Here is a 23164-nt window from a genome sequence, read left to right as displayed (position 1 = left end):
CGGGGCGGGCCCCCCTCCCCCTCCCCCTCTTTCTCCTTCTCTTCCTCTCTCTTCTTTTCTCTCCTTTTCTGTCTCCTTCCCCCCTTTTCTACGCCTTCCTTTTTCCTCCCTCTTTTTCCTTTCTCCTTTTCCTTTCTCTATCTCCTTCCCCTTTTCTACGCCTTCCTTTTTCCTTCCTCCCCCTCTTTCTCTTTCTCCTTCTCTCCTTCCTCCTCCTCCTCTCTCCTTCCCTTTCTCCTTCCTTCTCCTCTCCTCTCTTTTCTTTCTCCTTCTCTTCCTCTATCTTTTGCCTCTCTCTCCTTCCCTTTCCCCTTTTTCCTTTTTCTTCTCCTGCCTTCCTCCCTCCCTCCTTCCCTCCCCTCCTTCTTCTCTTTCCTTCTCTTTCCTTCCTCCTTCCTCCTCTTCCTCCCGCTGCCCGAGCCTCTCCTGCAGAAATGCCCCGGAGACCCCCGCGCTGCCGCGGTGAGGGGGGGGGGGCAAAGCTCCGAAGCAAGAGGCGCGCTCCCGATTCCAACGGACACCCAGAATCCCCGGCCCGGCCGTCACGTCCGAGTCTCCCTCTCTGGAAGCTTGCGCGGGTCCAGGAAGAGCTGAGCGTCCCTTGGGGGGCGTGGGGGGGGGGGCTCGCCGGGCGCCGCTGGGGAAAGGTCCGGCAGCCCTTTAAAAGCTGGCGGGTTGGAGTCTGGCGCTAGTCCTCATGATTGCATCTGAAGGCGCAGAAGGGAGCCAGTCGGGTTCTTGAGCTTGTAGAACAGGGGGGCCGGAGGGCAAGCTGCTTTCTTTATTTCATTTCTGGTAATTGTCCGTGGACATTTCCGCTTCTAACTCGTTTGGGCTTACCTGGAAGCGCTCTGTATATACTCAGAAAAGCTCTTTCTCCCTTTTTTTTTTTTTTGAAAGCCTGCTGGTAAATGCCCACCCTTAGGGTGTCAGAAAAGCGCAGCTTCCTTCTCTGACCCAACAAGAAGCCTTTAGAGCAAATTAAAGGGGCCTTTAAGGTCAAGCTCAGTCGAGTACTACGAAAAACAAACATTTTCTAATAAGTGTTTGTACTCCATCCGAGCGAATTGGACTTGCTCTAAGGTTAAGCGGAGTCAAGTGCTAAGAAAATAAATATTTTCTAATCAGCTTTTGGGTTCAAAGAGCTCCACTTCTCTCCAAAATGTAGGGTCTCCTGCTTGAGCAGGGGGGTTGGACTAGATGACCTCCAAGGTCCCTTCCAACTCTGTTCCGTGATTCTGTAAGGGCCTCTTGCTTGAGCAGGGGGTTGGACTAGATGACCTCCAAGGTCCCTTCCAACTCTGTTCTGTGATTCTGTAAGGGCCTCTTGCTTGAGCAGGGGGTTGGACTAGATGACCTCCAAGGTCCCTTCCAACTCTGTTCCGTGATTCTGTAAGGGCCTCTTGCTTGAGCAGGGGGTTGGACTAGATGACCTCCAAGGTCCCTTCCAACTCTGTTCCTTGATTCTGTAAGGGCCTCTTGCTTGAGCAGGGGGTTGGACTAGATGACCTCCAAGGTCCCTTCCAACTCTGTTCCTTGATTCTGTAAGGGCCTCTTGCTTGAGCAGGGGGTTGGACTAGATGACCTCCAAGGTCCCTTCCAACTCTGTTCCTTGATTCTGTAAGGGCCTCTTGCTTGAGCAGGGGGTTGGACTAGATGACCTCCAAGGTCCCTTCCAACTCTGTTCCTTGATTCTGTAAGGGCCTCTTGCTTGAGCAGGGGGTTGGACTAGATGACCTCCAAGGTCCCTTCCAACTCTGTTCCTTGATTCTGTAAGGGCCTCTTGCTTGAGCAGGGGGTTGGACTAGATGACCTCCAAGGTCCCTTCCAACTCTGTTCTATGATTCTGTAAGGGCCTCTTGCTTGAGCAGGGGGTTGGACTAGATGACCTCCAAGGTCCCTTCCAACTCTGTTCTATGATTCTGTAAGGGCCTCTTGCTTGAGCAGGGGGTTGGACTAGATGACCTCCAAGGTCCCTTCCAACTCTGTTCATTGATTCTGTAAGGGCCTCTTGCTTGAACTGGGGGTTGGACTAGAGGACAACTATCCATCCACCAGAAACCGCACAGACTGAGCCGAGCTTCCAAATAAAACTCCTAACCAAGTTTTTATTTTTTATTTTTAGGGATTCCTCCCCCACCCAGAGAGGCCTCTTCCTAACCACATATGGCGCCAGAAGAACCTTTTTAGCATCCCCGCCTACTCAACCTGCTGGCTTGTTAAGAATTGTGTGTCTGTTGCTATGCTGGTTTTGCAATGCAGGGCATTACAGGGCACCCCACTTTCGGCTTGGCCCATGGCCAAGGGACGGGTTATGTCTTTCCACCGTTCAGTTCTGATAAAATCCAATAATTGCAGATGTTGAGGAAGCCATTCAGGTATTTTGGAGGTTTTTGAGAAGAGATGGGACAACCGTTTGTCTCAAATGGCATCAGGTGGACCAGAAGACCTTCAAGGTCCCCTCCAACTCTGCTATTCTGTTATCACTCCGATAACAGCTCTGATGACGTTACCTAGTTGGGTCATGAAACGTCTGCAAGAAAGCCACCCAGCTCAGAGAGCACCAAGGACCCCACAGCCTTCCTCTTCCTCCTCCTTCACAAACCCCCCTCCCTTCTAGCACTGATGACATTACCTAGTTGGGTCGCGAAACGTCTGCAAGGAAACCACCAATTACAGAGAGCAGCAAGGACCCCTCAGTTCAACCCTGAGCTACAAATATTCTCCTTTATTGGAAGCTGATCGCTTTGTTCTCGCTTGCTATTGTCTTTCTGTGGGGCCACAACACAAGGTCGGAATGAAAGCACAACATGTTCCTGGCTGCTCTGAGCAGTGCATCATCAGGGTAGCGAGGGCGCTTTGCAGGGAAAGATAAAAGACTTCAGAGTAGTGAGGGCGCTTTGCAGGGAAAGACTCTGCGTTAATGGCAAAGGAGATAACACACTGTGTGTACCTGTGTGTATCTGTTTGTGTAAGCATCCTTGTATGCAAGCACCTGACAAGCAGAAGAAAGGCACAAAGAGTACAGGGAGTCCTCAACTTATGATCATAATTGAGGCTGGCGATTAAAGTCATAAAGCAGGTCATCACACGATCAGACCTAATCTAACAACCTTTTTCACAGCAGTTTTTTTTTAAGCAATCACAACAGGTTTTTAAGGAAGCCCATTGTTCACTAGGAACTGACGTGCGCCCAAAGCAGGAAGTAAATGCGTTTTCAGCAAAAAAAAAAACCCATCATAAAGCAATGTCATGTGAAAAAAATCATTAAATCACTGTCATGTGACTACAAGGGTGCTACGAACTGCCATAAAGATGGATTGTTTGCTGAGTGCCAGGAATGTGGTTACATAACTGCAGGGTGGGGGCAACATCAGAACTTCAAAACCAGATCATAAGTAGCTTTTGGAGGCTCTGTTGTAACTTCAAACAGCTGCTAAGGTGATTGGTCATAAGTCAAGGACTTTAGTAAGAAGGCAATAGTTCCTGAAAAGCAAAGGGCAGTTTGTGCAGTGGGAGATGGTCAACCAACGTGGCCCTCCACTTTGGGTGGGGCAGGGCAATTGCAGAACAACCTATCAGACACCGTGATTATACAGGCAGTCCTTGACTTATGACCGCAATGGAGGCCAAAATTTATGTCATTAAGTTAGACATTTAAGAGAGTTTCGCCCCATTCTACAACCTTTCTTGCCACAGTTGTTAAGTGAATAAATAATAGTAATAAATGTCCTGTATCTGTTAAGTGAATAAATAATAGTAATAAATGTCCTGTATCTGTCATTGATAACCAAACGGAGGTTTATTTCCAATTGCCCTGTTAGAACTAAGCTAATTTACTATAATCTGCAGGGCAGCACCGACCTTCTCTGCTGACTCTGACCCTTTGCTAGAAGCGTCTCCTTCAGCGTCGGCTTTTTTGAGGTCATGTAAACTCGCACTTGTGACCAAGCTGGAAAAACCAGGAATTGAAGGGTGAAGGTAACCAGCACTTTCGGTCCATACAGCTTGCTCTTCCTGTTTTGCAAACATTCACGATGCAAATTTAAAACAAAGCAAGTGTTCTAACGGAGGTTTGGCTGGAAGCAAAGGCCAAAACTTTGCATATTAAAAAACCTGGCAGTTTGAGATGCAGATCTTGGCACCATTGCGGGGGGGGGGGAGAGAATCTCTGGTGCCAACTCATCACTCGTGGAATGGAGAACCCTTGGTGGAAATTTCCACAAGAATTTCTGCCTTCGAGAGAGGGATGACCAGGTGGACGAGGCAGGAAAGACCGCAGGCCACTCAATTTGAGCCAAACACGTTGAGCTCCTTGGGGGCAGAAAACATTTCGAGAATTCAAAGCTCACCCTTCACTGCTCCCTACCCTCACGTCCCTAAATGTTGGAGAACCAGATTTGCAAAAATCGCCTAGCAAGGGATGGTGTGTAGAGCAGGGGTCTCCAACCTTGGCCACTTTATGACTTGTGGACCCCGACTCCCAGAATTCCTGGGAGTTGAAATCCACCTATCATAAAAGAGCCAAGGTTCCCCACTCCTGTGCTAGAGCAACAGGTGACATTTTTAAAATACTCCAAAGACCAAAACTTCTTGGAAGGAAACCTTTAATTCCATCACCTCTGGATTCTGCCCTAATTTCCCACTAAATTGTGCTCCTTGCGATGACTAAGGAATCCACTGGTCATCACATTTGGTTTCAGGATGCTTCTTGCACCTGCCTGGTAATTAAAAGATACAGATGTTCATCAGGGTAATACATTCCAATTCCAATGCTAATTATGTATTGTGGAAGACTTAGGATGATCACATCCTCAATAGCAACCTGAATGTGCCTCATTCAGTTATTGGAAGAACAGAAGCAGCCAAATTTTTCCATAGCAGGGCAGCATTTTAATTTCTCTCAAGCTGATTCTGAATGCAAATGCTGGCCAAATTCCAAATTCCTTGACTGGGCATGTGGTCTTTTTCCTTTGATAATTACAGGCAGTCTGTGACCTGCCAAAAAAACAACAACACAGTGCTAGGCTGCATTAACAGAGGGATAGAATCAAGATCACGTGAAGTGTTAATACCATTTTACAAGGTCACACTTGGAATCCGGCATCCAGTTTTGGTCACCACAATGTAAAAAAAGAGGTTGAGACTCTAGAAAGAGTACAGAGAAGAGCAACAAAGATGATCGGGGAACTGGAGGCTAAAACATATAAGGAACGGTTGCTGGAATCGGGTATGTCTAGTTTAATGAAGAGAAGGACGAGGGGGGACATGATAGCAGTGTTCCAATCTCTCAGGGGCTGCCCCAAAGAAGAGGGAGTCAAGCTATTCTCCAGGGCACCAGAAGGCAGGACAAGAAGCAACGGATGGAAACTCATCAAGGAGAGAAGAAACCTGGAATTAAGGAGAAACTTCCTGACAGTTAGAACAACTAACCAGTGGAACAACCTGCCTCCAGAAGCTGTGAATGCTCCAACACTGGAGGTTTTTTAGAAGAGACTGGCCAGCCACTTGTCTGAAATGGTATAGGGTTTCCTGCCTAAACAGGGGGTTGGACTAGATGATCTCCAAGGCCCCTTCCAACTTTATTATTATATTACTTACAACAGTTCTGTCATGGACAGATGAAACTCTTCAAAAGAGCTTCGAGGCATTGTTTATCTTAAAGAATCTTTTATCTGAGAAACAAAGTATGGGCACCACATAGTCGAAACCAAAAACTAATTCCCCCTCCCCTGGAAACAAAGTCACAAAGTGCAATTCCTTCCTCCAATTAACAGTCATAAATCACATTCCCCAATTAGCTTTCTCCCCTGCCAAAACAGGGAGAAAGCTAATTGGGGAATGTGACCTTGGGTTCCCACAGCTGAGTTATTATTGTTACGACTAGCTGGACTTTCGTCCCTGTTCCGCCTCCCAGCAGCAACTAATTTGAAAAGCAGTAGAGGAAACGGCTGCATTTCCATCTGCTCTCAAAGCAAGAACATCCGTTGACAAGTTCATTTAATGACCGGTTCGAAGTTACAGCAGCAGTGAAAAAAATGACTCATGACCTTCCCCCCCCCCGCCCGAACTTATGACTGTTGCAGCATCCCCCCACAGTCGCGTGATCAAAATTCAGACGCTTGGCAACTGAGTCATAGTTATGACGGTGGCAGTGTCCCGGGGTCACTTTTTTGTCAACTTCCGATGATGGGGAAGCCAGATTGGCTTAATAATGGGGTTACTAACTTAACGACTGCAGAGATTCACTTCACCGGTGGCAAGTAAAGTCATGAAGTGGGGCAAAAGTCAACAGAAGTCTCACTTATCAAGAGAAATTTTGGGCTCAGTCGTGGTCGTTAAGTCGAGGATTACCTGTAAACTTCTTATAATAATAATAATAATAATAATAATAATAATAATAATAATAATGATAATAATAATAATAATAATAATAATAATAATAATAATAATATGATAATAATGATGATAATGATAATAAAAATAAAAGTTGGAAGGGACCAACATGTAGTCCAACCCCGTGCTAAGGCAGGAAACCCTATACCATTTCAGACAACGTATGTTGGTTCTCAACAGTCTTAGGTCAGGGATCTCCAACCTTTCTCAGCTGGCGGACTGGCGGGAAAGGGAGGGGGAAGCATCTTACGCATGCGCGCGCACACAAACACAGAGCCGCGAGCACGCGTGATGCAAACGAGGTGGTGGTAGCGCCCGTGTGACATTCACTAGCACTGCCCTCTTTTTGCCACACGGTGCCCATTTTTACCATGTGGCCCCCCATTTTTGCCAGGCAGTGCCCCGTTTGCATAGCAGCAGTGACGCTAACATGATGAGCATGCGCACACATGTGCGCGCACTGGCCAGCCTGTTCCATGGCCCGCTGGCCAGCAGGTCACGGCCCAGTAGTGGGCTGCAGCCCACAGGTTGGGGACCCCTGGTCTAGGTCAGTCAAGCATGGCAACATTAGAAATGTGTGGACTTCAACTCCCAGAATTCCCCAGCTGGTCCTGTTGAAATCCCCGCCTCTTAAGAGCTGGTTCCCAATCAGATTTTCATCTCCTCTGAAGCCCGAATGAGGTAGCCAATCATCGGATATCTCTTTTGTTCCTACGCTTAGACCCAGATGTACAAGACATAACCGGAAAAGTTGGTTTCTTCAGGAACAGCCTTGCCGGTTTCAGTCATCGACCCGGAGGTTGGTTCTCCCAGCTTGCAAGAAATAAATTACAGGTTAAGTCCTCCCGCAACTGGGACCAGCAAATTGGCCGTTAAGCAAAGCAGTTGCTAAGTGAAATGGCCGCTGTGCTTATGATCTCCCATCAGCTCTCTTTTTCTTTTATGGTGGTGTTTCTCAATGTCAGCAACTTTAAAGAGGGGTGGACCGCTGGGGAATTCTGGGAGTTGAAGTCCACCCTTCTTAAAGTTGCCAGGGGTTGAAAAACACTGCACTAAGTCAAGCTTACCTATTCATTTGGCTGTCAACCGTTGAGCAATAAAGCAAGACACCCAGATCTCTATCAGCCTTTAATCGTGCTCACAAGTACTGTTTTGTAGTGTGTTATTTTGCTATCTCATCATTTCATATCTCATCATTTCATATCATCATCATTTCATATCTCACCATTTCATCAAGAAATCTGAAAAGCACTTAGGTTTTAATGGTGCTATAAATGGGGAAGTAGATGGGGAAAGGGCAGATTCCCAGGGCAGCCATGGCAGATAAGGAACAGGGCAGCGTAGTTGAGCAGGATGGCGTAAGCAAGGGCAAACGAGGGGTGGGACTGGGCATGTTTCACTTCGATGTATTTATTATTTTCCTGTTTTAGCAGATTTTTTTTTATCCTGCCTTTATTGCTTTATATTAACTCAAGGTGGTGAGCGTAGCTCATACTTCTTCCTCCTCCTTCTATTTTCCCCGCAACAGCCCTGTGAGGTGGGCTGGGGTGAGCGGGAGGGACTGGTCCAAAGTCACCCAACTGGCTTTCATGACTAAGGTGGGACTAGAACTCACCGTCTCCCGGTGATTGGCCTAAAGTCACCCAACTAGCTTTCATGTCCAAGATAGGACTAGGACTCAAAGTTGCAGCCTTTTACAATATTGTTTTATTAGACTGTAAAACACTCAGAGCTGTGCGATAGAAAAATGGGCAGTGAATAAATTCAGTAAAAATAAATTAACCAGAAAAGGACTTCCTTTCCACAAAAACCTGAGGCTTGTAGGAGACATTTTAGGCTAGGGCAGGCAAAACCCAGGAACAGTCTGGCAGAATCTGTAAAAAAGGGTTGCTAGATCCCAGCTTTTAATGGTTTCTACCATTCTCAAATACATTGTGCAGAAATAAATGCAGAATGTATTGCGCAGAAATAAATGCCGGGTCCATTGTGCAGAAAAGAATTCAGAATATAACAGCTAGTCCTCAAGTTACAATCATTGTTTTTGTGACTGTTTGAAGTTTACAACGGCACTGAAAAAAGTGACTTATGACCTTTTTTTCACACTTACGACCGTTGCAGCCTCCCCGGGCTCACGTGATCAAAATTCAGATGCTTGGCAACTGACTCATATTTAGGACGGTCGCAGCACCCGGGGTGTGTGTGTGTGTGTTTGTGTGTCACGTGATCCCCTTTTGGGACCTTCTGACGAACAAAGTCAAGGGGGGGAAGGCAGATGAGCTTCATAGCCGTGTTACTGACTGACCTTCAGTAATTCACTTAACAACTGTGGCAAAAAAAAGTTGTAAAATGGGTCAAAAATCACTTAGCAGCCATCTCGCTTAGCAGCAGCAAACTTGGGACTCAATTGTCTTCTTAAGTCGAGGACTATTACTCTCCCCATGGAGAAACAGAAGCACCTCTTGTAACGAAGAAACATCCCCCCCCCAAAAAAAAGAAATCAAGAATGACAGCCAAGAGTTGGCTCAAGATGAATTTCAGAACGCAGCCAATACAGTCACACACACTCGCAGGAAACCAAGGAGCCGTGAGCCACACTCCGAGGTGTGATGAAAAAGTTCTATTTTTAGTGGCTCGCCTATATTTCCCTGGCAAAACTTCCCATATAACGCATCTTTTTTTTTTAAAAAAAAAAGCAAGTAAGTAAAAGAAAACTCACACAAACTTGTCAGCTGTCCAACCACAGAAGGCCTGCAAAGAATTTTTAAAAAGGAAGAAAGAAGAAAGGGGGGGGGGAGAAATGGAATTGAGGACTAAGGAGGCCTTTGGCCGTCTGCAGCTTGGCTGGGGTGTCAAGAGGACGGTTGTGCTGCTTACACAATTCAGTCCCCTGCAATTTAATCACCTCCATTTCAGAACAAAGCAGAAGCGAAGGAAGTGATAAAGCGGACTCGACCTGGATAGGTGGGAGAAGACGCAGATGTTAAAAATAAGCTGTGACTAAAGCTTAGCTCTTTCTCTGGGATGGAGGGGGAAGAGCTCACAGCTCAAAAAGGATAGATCTATTACACACACACACACACACACACACACACACACAGTGGGCATGCGACACCGAGAGAGACTAGCATCATTTAGGCAGCGGTGGGAAACTGCAGGGAGGCCTTCGCGCTTGCAACAGATCATTTAGTGACCGTTCAAAGTTACAACGGCGCTGAAAAAAGCGACTTACAACCGTTTTTCACACTGACGTCTGTCGCAGCATCCCCATAATCAGGGGATCAAAATTCAGACGCTTGGCAACCGACTCACAGTTATGACTGTTGCAGTTGTGCCGGGGTCTTGTGTGATCCCCTTTTGCCACCTTCTGACATGCAAAGTCCACGTGGAAGCCAGATTCATTTAATATCTCTGTTAGTAACTGAACAACAACGTGGCAAGAAAGGTCGTTAAAACGGGGCCCAAATCACTTAACCACTGTCTCGCTTAGCAACCAAAATTTGGAGCCCCATTGTGGTCGTAAGTCAAGGACTACCTGTATCTGGGTTTTTCAACCTTGGCAAGTTTTAAGATGGGTGGGTTTCCCTAACCGGCATGGTGCTGAGAGGGATGGACTTCAACTCCCAGAGCTGCCCAGCCAGCAGGCTTTAGATTGTGAGGACTTCAACTCCCAGAATTCTCCCTGGCCAGCAGACTTCAACTCCTAGAACAGGGGTCTGGATGGAATTCCTCAGCATGCCTGGCTGAGGAATCCTGGGCGTTGAATTCCAGAAGTCATCAAAGGGCCACGTTTGAAGACCCCTGTCCTGGAATGTCCATCCAAAATCAATGCCAGCAGAGTTTGTAAGCATGTGGTAGTTAAATGCAATATGATCAAAGGAGCTTCCGGATTGCTCTAATCACCACTTTGCAAGGAAGTTTAGGCTGGAAAGCCCACGTGGCTGCAGATGATACGATGGCTGAGCTGATGATTTTCCTAGGCCAGGGGTACGCAACCTTGGCTTTTATGACTCCTGGACTTCAACTCCCAGAATTCCTGAGCCAGCCATGCTGAGGGGAAAGGGAGAAGTTTCTAAGCTGAGCCAGGCTGGCTCAGGAATTCTGGGAGTTGAAGTCCAGGAGTCATAAAAGAGCCAAGGTTGCCTACCTCTGCCCTAGGGTGAATTCACTTAGGCCCCTGACCTTAAGGGTTCTCCTTTGTTCTCCTTTGGATTATGGGGAGGCTGAGCTCCACCACATGTTTATTGGACCCGTGCCCTTCCTGGCTGGTTTATGCAGCTAGGGAGAGGACACGAGGCTGGTTCCAGGCGGTGATATCTGCTTCTTTGAGTGAGGGTAATTTCCCCACCGTCTTGAAGGAGGCGGTGGTGAGACCCCTCCTCAAGAAGCCAGCCTTGGACCCAGCTGTGTTGAACAACTTTCGTCCAGTCTCCAACCTTCGCTTTCTTGCGAAGGTTGTTGAGAGTGTGGTGGCGCATCAGCTCCCTCTGGTCCTGGATGAAGCGGATTATCTGGATCCGTACCAATCGGGTTTCAGGCCCGGGTACAGCACGGAGACGGCATTGGTCGCTCTGGTGAATGATCTCTGGAGGGCCCGGGATAGGGGATGTTCCTCTGTCCTAGTCCTATTAGACCTCTCAGCGGCTTTCGATACCATCGACCATGGTATCCTGCTGCGGCGTCTCAGGGGATTGGGAGTGGGAGGCACGGTTCTTCGGTGGTTCTCCTCCTATCTCCTGGGACGTTCGCAGTCGGTGTTGGCAGGGGGGCAGAGATCGGCCCCTAGGTCTCTCGTTTGTGGAGTTCCTCAGGGGTCGGTTCTCTCGCCTCTCCTGTTCAACATCTACATGAAACCACTGGGTGAGATCATTCGTGGTTTTGGAGTTGGGTATCATCAATATGCTGATGATACCCAACTTTTTATTTCGACCCCAAACCACCCCAGTGATGCCCTCGCTGTGATGTCCTGTTGCCTGGAGGCGGTTCGGGTCTGGATGGGGAGGAACAGACTTCAACTCAACCCTGACAAGACTGAGTGGCTGTACATTCCGGCATCCCGGGACATTCAAAATGTTCCATCTCTTTTTATGGGGGGTGAGTCTTTACCCCCCGTGGATAGGGCGCGCAACTTGGGAGTCCTCCTAGATTCGCGGCTTACCTTAGAAGATCATATAGTAGCCGTGACTAGGGGGGCTTTCGCTCAGGTTCGCCTGGTGCGTCAGTTGCGGCCCTATCTAGACCGGGAGGCCTTGTGTACGGTCACTCATGCGCTCGTGACCTCTCGTCTTGACTACTGCAATGCTCTCTACATGGGGCTTCCCTTGAAGACCACTCGGAGGCTCCAACTGGTACAGAATGCGGCCGCGAGAGTTGTCTTGGGAGTTTCCCGGTACTCCCATGTTACACCTTTGCTCCGCGAGCTGCATTGGTTACCAGTTGTCTTCCGGGTGAGGTTCAAGGTCTTAGTGATGGTTTTTAAGTCCTTACATGGCATGGGTCCGGAATACCTCGGGGACCACCTGCTGCCGGCGTCAACTCCCCTCCGCCCTGTGCGTTCCCACAGAGAGGGCCTCCTCAGGGTGCCTCCGGTCAGAGAATGCCGGCTGGTGGCCCCCAGGGGGAGGGCCTTCTCTGTGGGCGCCCCGGCTCTGTGGAATCAACTGCCGGTTGAGCTCCGGATGGCACCGGATCTCCGCTCCTTCCGGCGCGGGTTAAAGACCCACCTATTTGAACAAGCTGGCCTGGCCTGATGGGGAGTTAATTTAGGGTTTTAAATATTTGTATATTTTATTGTTTTATTTCGGGCATTAATTTAATTCTATTTTAACTTTTGTATTTTTGTATTTTTATTATATGCCCTGTTCACCGCCCTGAGTCCTTCGGGAGAAGGGCGGTATAAAAATTTAATAAAACTAAACTAAACTAAACTTATCCCAAATGCCTCTGGGAGAGGAGACAAAAACCCGTGTGAAGTGTGTGAGAGTGTGTGTGTGTGTGTGTGTGTGTGTAGAGAATACAAGGCATGGCTTGCTCAGGCTACACAGCCCAAACCTTTTCCCCGTAGTCGGCTGTTGCAAAGGCTGCTTCCTGCAAATCCTGCGGGTTGCCAGTCAGCCACTGCATGCTCTTACTTGCAAAAAAAAAGAGAGATTGTTTTCATCAATGGCCTGCAGCGCTGGAAGCTCAGGTGTTTTGCAGCTGCGGCCTTTCCACCTGAGAGCTATCAACAAGCTTCGCCTGATAAAAATGGGTGGCAGGTCTTTTAACCACCACTCCCCCCATGGGTAAAGCACTGATTTCATGCGGGGGTGGGGGGTGGGGGGGAAGCAGCAGCAGCAGCAACTAGGCTAAAGAGCAGCTATTTGCATATGTAAAAGAGCAAGGAAGAAATGACATGGGGGGGTTTTCCCTTCCCAGGTAAGACTGCTCAAGGTGAGGCAGCTGCTCAGAGCCGCCTCCCTACCTCTTAACGCCCTCTGTGCTGGCTCCTGAGAAGCAGAACCTCCTTATTCAGAGGGAGTCTACCTGCCAATCTGATTTCTTTCCTGAGAGACAAAGTGGACTCTTGTGGGGTTTTTTTTTTCATTCTCTTCCAGAAAATCTCCTTTCAAATCCAAAAATTATGATCCACCCTCTTTGAGGGCATTTTTTCCCCCCACCCTCTCGGTCTCTCTAGCTGTTGGATATCCAAAACTTAATTCAGCCCATTTGGTAATAAGGGACATCGGGGGAAAATCTTTCCGCTTTTCAGTTCATTAAATCAAAGGTGCAACGATAGACTTTTTTTTTTTTTTTTTTGGAAAAGTGATCTATTCAAGTCACCCCCTTCAAAAAGTGGAAAACGAGCCTCTTCAGGGTTAACTCGCCGCCTAAATAGGGAGACCCCATTTATTACGCTGCTGCCATTAAAAATAATGAATTAACTGGCATCCTTTTAGAAGTTGCCTCACCTGGTGCCACATCAGTTGTGTCGACCTAGATTCACACAATCCGCAGCTAGCCTGGTCCACAACAGTCGGCTTTAAAACAAAGGTCTCTGTGTGTGTCTGTCAAAGGGGACAGGAAGATTTGAAGAACTGCTGCAAAGGCAGTTTTGTCCATTTTGGTTCAAGTGGAGATCCTGCTGGGTGTCTAGAAAATCCTCTTTTTTTCCCCTTGGGTGGGAAAGTCCGTGTTCTCATGGTTGTCCATCCCCACAATATAACACTGGGGCAACATTTCTTCCAGGAGAATCCGAATTAACAGCGGATGAGGAACAGAAGGAAGGTTGGAGACATCTAAGCGTTCCAAATTTCTGCAAGAGAATTAATGTAGGGGTTATCCCATTGCTTCCATTGACCCCGCGCCTCTTGTCTGAAAAGCTGAGCCTGCCGTTTCCTTATTTACTTTTTGTTTATATCCCACCTTTTATTATTTTTATAAACAGCTCCAGATGGTAAACATATCTAATACTAATACGTCTTCCTAATTGCCCTGTAATAACAATCCTGCAAGGTGGGACTGGCTAAGGAAGAGGGATTGGCCCAAAGCCACCCAGTCGACTTTCATGCCCAAGGCGGCACTAGAACTCTTTGTCTCCTGGTGATTGGCCCAAAGTCATCCAGTCACCTTTCATGCCCAAGGCGGCACTAGAACTCTTTCTCTCCTGGTGATTGGCCCAAAGTCATCCAGTCACCTTTCATGCCCAAGGCGGCACTAGAACTCTTTGTCTCCTGGTGATTGGCCCAAAGTCATCCAGTCACCTTTCATGCCCAAGGCGGCACTAGAACTCTTTCTCTCCTGGTGATTGGCCCAAAGTCATCCAGTCACCTTTCATGCCCAAGGCGGCACTAGAACTCTTTCTCTCCTGGTGATTGGCCCAAAGTCATCCAGTCACCTTTCATGCCCAAGGCGGGACTAGAACTCTTTCTCTCCTGGTGATTGGCCCAAAGTCATCCAGTCACCTTTCATGCCCAAGGCAGGACTAGAACTCTTTGTCTCCTGGTGATTGGCCCAAAGTCATCCAGTTGGCTTTCATGCCCAAGGCGGGACTAGAACTCTTTGTCTCCTGGTGATTGGCCCAAAGTCATCCAGTCGGCTTTCATGCCTAAGGTGGGACCAGAATTCACTGTCTCCTGGCGATTGGCTCAAAGTCACCCAGCCAGCTTCCATGCCTAATTGGATTTCTAGTACGGGGGAGAGGCGAATGGCTCAAGACAGCACCTCTGCAAAGCCCCTTCCCTTTTCACACGCATCCTATGAAAAAGGGACGGGGCTTCACTTGTGCAGATCTGGGTGCTATCTTAATTTTTCTTTTTAGCCTCTCCTCCAACTTAGAGTTTCTTCCAAAATTTTCAGAAGTCTAATATCAGAGTTCTAGTCCTGCCTTAGGCACGAAAACCAGCTGGGTGACTCTGGGCCAATCACCAGGAGGCTGTGAGTTCTAGTCCCACCTTTGACAGACAGCTGGTGATCTTATGCAAATCCCTCTCTCAGCCTAACCCATCTCTCAGGACTGTTGCGAGGAAAAGAGGAGGAAATTGTGTTGGGTATCTCAGTCACCTTGAGTTATTGGTAAAAATAATGAAGGCAGGATGCAAATAAATATATAAATCTCCCAGAGGTACCAGACTGTACCCCTCTGGCTTACAGACTGAGTTCATGATGGAAGAGTTCAAAATTCAACCTGAGTTATGTTGTAGTGAGTGCTGAATAGTGGGTTGGGCTACATGACCTCTAAAGTCCCCTTCCAACTCAAGGATGCTATGACTCACACCGCGATCTCCCTTTTCCCAGCCCTGGAGGAAAGCCCCATGACTGAGACACGCCGATCCACGGCTGCACTTACTGAAAGTGGTGGAGACAAGTCAGCCCTTTCTCAGTGATCCGGGAACAGCCCGCCAAAGACAAGGTTTGCAGGCTCTCCGCGAAGGGGTGAAGCTGGCTCAGGCACCAGTCATCGATGAAGGAACACCTGCTCAGGTCCAAATGCTTCAGGCCCGTCAGGTTACCTGTGGGAGGAGGCAGGAGGAAAGGAATTGAAAACAAGTGTCAAACTCAAAGGCACAACCACACCTGAAAGTCCGGGAAACATCTGGGATACTTTTGCAGTTAAAAAACAACAAAACCTCCTGGTGATTGGCCCAAAGCCACCCAGTCGACTTTCATGACTAAGGTGGGACTAGAACTCTTTGTCTCCTGGTGATTGGCCCAAAGTCATCCAGTTGGCTTTCATGCCCAAGGCGGGACTAGAACTCTTTGTCTCCTGGTGATTGGCCCAAAGTCATCCAGTTGGCTTTCATGCCTAAGGTGGGACTAGAATTCACTGTCTCCTGGTGATTGGCCCAAAGTCACCCAGTCGGCTTTCATGCCCAAGGCGGTACTAGAACTCCTTGTCTCCTGGTGATTGGCCTAAAGTCAGGGCAAAGGATGCAAATGGCCCTATAACTCATGGCGGGCAGGAAAGTTAGATGTAATTAAAGCTTACGGGGCGCAGATTATGAATGTGGGCTAGGCCACAGCTAGGCTGGTGTAGCGGCTCTGGTGCCAGACTGGGAGTGGAGAGACACACACTTTCAAGTCTCTCTCCCCACCCCCCACCCCCTGCAAGTTTAGCAAGTGAGGTCTGAGCTGTCCTTCTTACTACCGCACCTCACAAAGGTGCTGCTGCAGTGGTAAAGAATGGGAGTCTGCTACACTGGGGTCCCCAACCCCCACCCCAGGCCGTTCAGAACTGGCGCCGCAGAAGCAATGGCTGAGCGCGCGCAGATCCCCACTTGCACAGAACTATCCCTCTCTCCACCCCAGAAAGGTTGAGGAACTCTGTGCTACATAAGCCTGTAAAGAAAAGCAAGGAGGAGGGTGTGTGTGAGGGGGAACAGGGGAAGGAGGGGTAATGGGAAGGAGGGGAAGGGGGGACAGGGTGGAAGGGAAGGAGGAGGAGGGGGGGCAGGGGGAAAGAGGAAGAGGAGAGGGAAGGGCAGAGGGAAAGGGAGGAGAGGGAGGGGAAGAGGGGCAATGGGAAGGAGGAAGGGCAGGAGGGGAGGAGAGGGAGGGGAGGAGAGGGAGAGGGCAGGGGAAGAAAGGAGAGGTGTATCACTGGTTCTTATAGGAATTCATTCAAGCTCATTCAACTGTGGCTTTTTTGGCTGCGTTCATCAATTCTGGCTGGTCCGCCCACTGGCTAGTCTTCACACAGAATCTTTTCCATATCCCTAAGACATCTCAAAGACATGGAAAACCTGGCACAACTCACACCTTCCGACCTTAAAGAGGGCCTGACCGGTTGTCAGAATAGCCATTTTGACCCCAGCTAGGCCACCCCAAGCCTAACCTCGAAAGCCGGCCACCCGCATTTTGTCCCAAGCTTAGAACAAGCTCGTTCCCACCTTAGACCTTATCCGGGCATCTTATTTCGAAAGCCACAAGGCTGCCCTTCCCTATATCCAAACACAACATTGTGCAGAGGGTCCTTGGCTCACGACCACGTTCGGGAGCAGAACAACTTCGGTGGCTTAGCCAAGGTGGCGCCCGAGCTGCACCCAATTTGACGATCATTTTCGTCACGGCGGTTAAACGAGTCACCGCAGTCGTTAAATGAATCAGGCCGGCAGCCGTTGAGTAAACCTCGCTTCCCTCGGAAGGGGGATCGCGTGACACACACACACCTCCGAAGACTGCAACTGTCGTAAACGAATGCCGGTGTCCCGAGTGTCCGAATTTTGATCCCGTGACCGCAGGGATGCTGCGAAATGGGGCCAGGACTTGTCACTTTTTCCGATGCCGTGGTAACTTTGAACGGTTGTTAAATGAACGGTTGTAAGCCGAGGACCCCCTATATTGCCATCCAAACCTTTCTTGGCTCCAAACGGAGCCCGATTCCTCACCAAAGTTTTTCAGGCCGATGTAATTGATGACGGAACCGCTGAGATCGATGGCTTCCAAGGACTTGCCATGATACTCTAGAAAATCTATGTTTCCTTCCTCTTTCGAGTTCCCGCGACACCAATCCATTTGGTCCTGGAAACTAAAGCAGAATAAACCTGTTTTTCATGGGGGGGGGGAAGAATATTAAAATCTCCCAATCTCAATACAGGTAGCGGTTGAAGGAGTTTGGCACCTAATACTGAGTCCACAAATATTGTGGCCAGGTGTGAATCTAGGTGATTGGAAGGGAGGAAAAGATACAGCCCTCCCACAACATGCCTGTGGATAAAACAGGCCTCGCATACCGAATGCCCCCTTGCAGTTTCAGGACAAAGATGGCGGCTCCGATATCACCGCCATAACGCTCGTGCAGGACGACATCATACCTATGGATGGAAAAGGTAAAAAAAAAAAACCTCCTTGAGAAACTCTCTGGTTATGGAAGACTTCCATGTCGCGTGTGGACTTCAGCTCCCAGAGTTCCCCAGCCAGCATGCTTGAAGATGCCTGGACTACAATTCCCAGAGTTCCCCAATGAGCATGCTTGAAGATGCCTGGACTACAATTCTCAGAGTTCCCCAGCCAGCATGCATGAAGATCCCTGGACTTCAGTTCCCAGAGTTCCCCAGCCAGCATGCTTTGGACTACAATTCCCAGAGTTCCCCACCCAGCATGCTTGAAGATGCCTGGACTTCCATTCCCAGAGTTCTCCAGTCAGCATGCTTGAAGATGCTTTGACTACAATTCCCAGAGTTCCCCACCCAGCATGCTTGAAGATGCCTAGACTACAATTCCCAGAGTTCCCCAGCCAGCATGCTTTGGACTACAATTCTCAGAGTTCCCCACCCAGCATGCTTGAAGATCCCTGGACTTCAGTTCCCAGAGTTCCCCAGCCAGCATGCTTTGGACTACAATTCCCAGAGTTCCCCAGCCAGCATGCTTGAAGATGCCTGGACTACAATTCCCAGAGTTCTAACTCATCTCTGTCCTATGCAGGAATCTCTTACTACAGCAAGAATTGCAGGGAGATTTTTAGAACCCCCCCAGGCACACCTACTTGTTTCCTTTTTCCATTTTCCATCTCTTTAACTTCTGGCTGATTTCCACAAAGTTTTCAATGTCGTAGAAGCGGCTGGTGAGAAAGTGGAATATCCCACCTTTCCGGGGAGTTGAAGACAGACCCCCTGAGGTGCTGCTCAACCGGGGGCTGCCATACAAGGAGGTCAAATGTTTGCTCTGCCGGAGCTGCGGAGAGAACGAAGCAGAGGCAATGTTTTCAGCAAAGGAGGAAGCTCTTGTTTCTTGAGACAAGCAGTGGCGGGATTTCTGGTACATTTTCTCAAGTCATACTTCCTGCAGATCACTAACCTCGGTACAGGTTGTCCTCGTCTTACGACCACGGTTGGGACCAGAATTTCCGTCTGCTAAAGCAAGGCAGTTAAGTGAGTTGCGTTCTGATTTGAGAACCATTTTTGCCATGGTTGTTAAGTGAATCGCTGCAGTTGTTACTGAGCCCTGATGGCCTAGTGGTTAGAAGACAGCACTGCAGGCTAACTCTGCCCACTGCCAGCAGTTCGATCCTGACCGGCTCCAGGTTGACTCAGCTTTCCATTTTTCTGAGGTCAGTAAAATGAAGACCCAGATTGTTGGGGGCAACGTGCTGACTCTGTAAACCACTTATAGAGGGCTGAAGAAAACACGATGAATATACTATATAGCAATAGCAGTAGCCCTTAGACTTATAGACCGCTTCACAGTGTTTTATAGCCCTAAGAGGTTTACAGAGTCAGCATATAAGTCTAATTGCGATTTGTCAAGGTAATGATTTAGAAGCTAACCAGCTTGTACAATGTGAGATGTATGATGTAATGATGGGAATGACTCAGCAGGGTCTGTGTCCCTTGAAGAGCCTTTGTATAAAAGGGAAGGCTCCGCTGCTGTGTTCTCTCTCTTCTGTTTCCTGCTGTAACTGCTGTGTGTTGGATCCTGCTATATTAGCACGTGGATGCATTTTGTTCCGAATGTATATTGTAGATAGTGTAAGATAAACCCACAATTTAATACAAACCACTGTTTACTGTGTTTACTCCTGGGTTATCTCAGCGCAATAGGACTCTGCATGCTCTGACACGATTTTTATTAGGTGGTCATTATGTGAATCCAGTGTTACCCTCTTTGACTTTGCTGGTGGGAAGCCAGCTGGGAAAGTTGCAGATGGTGATCACATGACCCTGGAATACTGCCATTGTCGGGAATACATGCCCATTGCCAAGCATGTATCCAACGAACAAGGTCAATGGGGGAAAGCCAGATTCACTTAAGGACTGTATGGTATGCTTACAGGATGTGTGATTCGCTTAACAACCACAGCTAAACAACCATTGCAAAATGGGGCATCGTCATGTGAAACTCACTCAACAAGTGCATCACTTAGCGATGGGCATCCCAGTCCGTTTTGGTGGAAAGTCAAGGATTGACTATCTGTCTCCCTAAAACAGGTTTTGTGATTGTGTAACACACCTAAGAGGAACACAGCCCTGCGATTCTGGCATGCTCTTCCACCCAAATACAAATCGGAGCCATCCCTGAATAGCTTCAGACACAGGCTGCCTTCTGCTGAATGATTTTTCTTGATTTAATAGCACCACCAGCTGGTCAGCATTTTAGCTACCCAACAAATAAAATGTTTATAGGGCAGGGGCAGGCAACCTTGGCTCTTTTATGACTCCTGGACTTCAACTCCCAGAATTCCTGAGCCAGCCGTGCTAAGGGAAAAGGGAGAGGTTTCCAAGCTGAGCCATGCTGGCTCAGGAATTCTGGGAGTTGAAGTCCATGAGTCAAAAGAGCCAAGGTGGCCTACCCCTGGTATAGGGAGATTCTCAGTCATCCAGATCATGGCTGTCCCAAAATCCCAAAGGTGCTTTTTTCAAGAGGCAACTGGACTTCCTTGTTTTTCTTTGAAGATGTTTCGCTTCTCATTCAAGAAGCTTCTTCAGCACTGACTGGATGGTGGGGAGTGGAAGGATTTATACTCCTTGAAGATAGCTGGTCATTTGCCCTCTTTCCGAGAGTTGTTGAGGCCACCTGGTTGTCTCAAAAGTTCTTTTTCAAAAGGCAGCAGACTTCCTTTTTTTCCCCTTGAAGATGTTTCGCTTCTCATCCAAGAAGCTTCAGAGCTGAAGAAGCTTCTTGGATGAGAAGCAAAATGTCTTCAAGGTAAAAAAAAAAGTCCAGTTGCCGTTTAAAAAAGCATTTTGGTACACAGCAAGTATTTTTGGAGCTTCACAAATTGCTCTTTCCTAATCCTGCCTTAGACACAAAAAACAGCTGGGTGACTTTGAATTCCACACCAGGAGACAGTGAATTCTAGCCTCCCTTTAGGCATGAAATCTGGCTGGGTGACTTTGGGCCAATGACTAGGAGGTGGTGAGTTCTAGTCCTTCCTTAGGCATGAAAGCCAACTGCTTGACTTTGGGTCAATAACCAGGAGTTGGTGAGTTCTAGTCCTTCCTTAAGTATGAAAGCTGACTGCTTGACTTTGGGTCAATAACCAGGAGACGGTGAGTTCTAGTCTCTCTTGACCCATGAAAGCCCACTGGGTGACTTTGGGCCAATCATTAGGAGATGGTGAGTTCTAATCCCTCCTTAGGTGTGAAAGCCAGCTGGGTGACTTTGGATAGGTCCCTCTGTCTCAGCCCCCCCAACCCACCTTACAGGGTTGTTGTTGTGGGGAAACAAGTGGAGGAAGGCGTGGGGGATATGTCTGCCACCTTGGGTTTTTTGTAAAAATAATAAAGGCAGGACACAAATAAATAACATCTATAAGAAAGCATGCTTTTCTTTTAACTAAGATTATTTTTTTTAGGTAGGCGAGAATTTGCGTTTTCAGCAACTACACAATAGAAAGCCTATTCTGAAAGTCCTTGAATACACTTGCAACTTTGAAGAAAGATACTAACCTAGATGGCAAAAAACCAGGTAGCCCATAAATTTGTCCCTTGTGGAAGGTTATCTAAAATCAATGTTTCCTATTGTTTAAACCTTACATGCAATCAATGGCTTTCATTATTTTCTTACTGATATATCACATATATTGAACGTATGCCTCGTTTGTTTCTGTACCCTGTAAAAAACTCGACACCCTCACCTTAAAAAAATCCATTTAGCTTTGCCTGAATTACAGATTTGTTGATTTATTTGCTCAGTTTACAACAGTTCATTTAGTGACTGTTCAAAGTTACAACATCACTGGAAAAAGTGAGTTATGACCATTTTTTACACTTATGACCTTTGTGGTATCCTCATGTGATCCAAATTCAGATGCTTAGAAACTGACTTTTATTTACGATGGTCGCAACATCCCAGGATCACGTGATCCCCTTTTGTGACCTTCTGACAAGTAAAGTCAAAGGGGGAAGACAGATTCACTTAACAACCATGTTACTAACTGAACAACTGCCGGAATTCCCTTAACAAGTATGTTATATAGGTAAATGTAAAGGTTCCCCCGCACATGCGTGCTAGTCGTTTCCAACTCTAGGGGCCGGTGCTCATCTCCGTTTCAAAGCCGAAGAGCCAGCGCTTGTCCAAGGACGTCTCCGTGGTCATGTGGCCGGCATGACTAGACGCCAAAGGCGCACGGAACGCTGTTAACTTCTCACCGTAGTGGTCCCTATTTTTCTACTTGCATTTTTATGTGCTTTCGAACTGCTAGGTGGGCAGAAGCTGGGACGAGTAACAGGCGCTCACTCTGCTACGCGGCACTCGGGATTCGACCCGCCAAACTGCCGACCTTCTGATCAACAAGCTCAGCGTCCTAACCCACTGAGCCACCGCGTCCCTATGTTAGTTATATAATAGTGTGCAAAACCAAACAGTTGAGGCTAGAGTGCTTTTATTTGGTACTGTGCTAAAAAGAGCCGGAAGTCAACACCGTTTTTTCTCCTTCTCCCTTGTACCTCACACCTTCTCTTCCCCTTCCCTTTTCCCTCCCTTACTCTCTTATTTCTATTTTTCTTTGTATTTTAAATAACATTATTTAACAACAACAACAACTGCGCTACTTGGAACATCTTACATTTTAAGGAGATACCTGGTTGATACCTAGGATGCTGGCAGCAGCCCGTGTCAACCATCAGTGCCAGGCAATTTGAATGTTTGGTTGACTGAGGTTCATGTTTAATGAATAAAAGTTTTATAATAATAATAATAGAAAGGTCGTAAAATGGGGCAAAGCTCACTTAACAACTGTCTCACTTAGCAGCAGAAATCTGGGGGGGGGGCTCAATTGTGGTCGTAAGTCGAGGACTACCTGTATTTTCAGGGGGCAAAGAAACCCTTTTGCAAACACCTGGTGTTTTCTCTCCAATTCAAGAAATAGATCTTCAGCAAAATACACACAGACACACACACACACAGCTATTTTTAAATAAAGGCGCGACAAAAACCTAATACACAATATGCGTGGGCAAGGCGGCAGGAGAGCTAAAGGAAAAGCTGACACCCCCGGGGCCACTTCGCTCACAAAACCTTCATTGCCCTTCGTGGAAAACCGAGGTACCGAGTTCAAATTCGGTGTATTTGTCCTGAAATCGGTTTGCCACGAAAAGCAAAAAATAAAAATAAAGTCCCACTATAAAGGACTCACCAGCGCCGGCGCCGCCATCTTTAGCGCGTCACGTGACTCCCGGCGTCTCAAGAGGGCCGAAGAGAGACCTTTCTGTGACCGGCTGAGATTGCGCATGTGTCAATTTTCAAGCATGCTCAATAGTCAGAAGTGAAACTCCTCCCGCCCTTTCCTTGCCCTTCCTTGGCGTTAGCGCCCCTTGCGGTAGAATATTGGGATATTTGCATTCAAATAGTAGTT

The 23164-nt window shown here is 47.8% G+C and overlaps 2 protein-coding genes across 2 annotated transcripts in view; one reads left to right on the top strand and one right to left on the bottom strand.

Annotated features, from left to right (window-relative positions):
- Window positions 1–15208, top strand: part of BCKDHA (branched chain keto acid dehydrogenase E1 subunit alpha) — a 38332-nt gene extending 23124 nt beyond the window's left edge. The window contains exon 10 of the mRNA XM_081335060.1: window positions 15169–15208. Coding sequence (XP_081191186.1) covers window positions 15169–15193 — 25 coding nt within the window. The 3' untranslated portion in view covers window positions 15194–15208. The remainder of the gene's footprint in view (window positions 1–15168) is intronic.
- DMAC2 (distal membrane arm assembly component 2) lies at window positions 12856–22977 on the bottom strand. Its single transcript, XM_081335062.1, has 6 exons — window positions 22946–22977; window positions 18356–18543; window positions 17604–17684; window positions 17259–17398; window positions 15221–15383; window positions 12856–13687 (listed from the first exon to the last, which is right to left on the bottom strand). Exons 1-6 carry the CDS (start codon window positions 22961–22963, stop codon window positions 13525–13527), a joined length of 753 nt encoding a protein of 250 aa, XP_081191188.1. The 5' UTR covers window positions 22964–22977; the 3' UTR covers window positions 12856–13524.
- Window positions 22978–23164: the final 187 nt, after the last annotated feature.

Source organism: Vipera berus (genome assembly GCF_964194415.1).
Source record: "Vipera berus genome assembly, chromosome: 9".
NCBI classification, from domain to species: Eukaryota; Metazoa; Chordata; class Lepidosauria; order Squamata; family Viperidae; genus Vipera; species Vipera berus.
Note: the sequence above shows the minus strand (reverse complement) of the source record. Positions and strands in the feature narration are given on the sequence as shown.

Excerpts from the sequence above, each read along its gene's own strand:
- DMAC2 (XM_081335062.1), bottom strand. Across the intron at positions 17,685-18,355 it reads AAAATGGAAAAAGGAAACAA|GTATGATGTCGTCCTGCACG; the intron begins GTAGGTGTGCCT and ends TTCCATCCATAG. Across the intron at positions 17,399-17,603 it reads AAACTGCAAGGGGGCATTCG|TTTCCAGGACCAAATGGATT; the intron begins GTATGCGAGGCC and ends ATTCTGCTTTAG.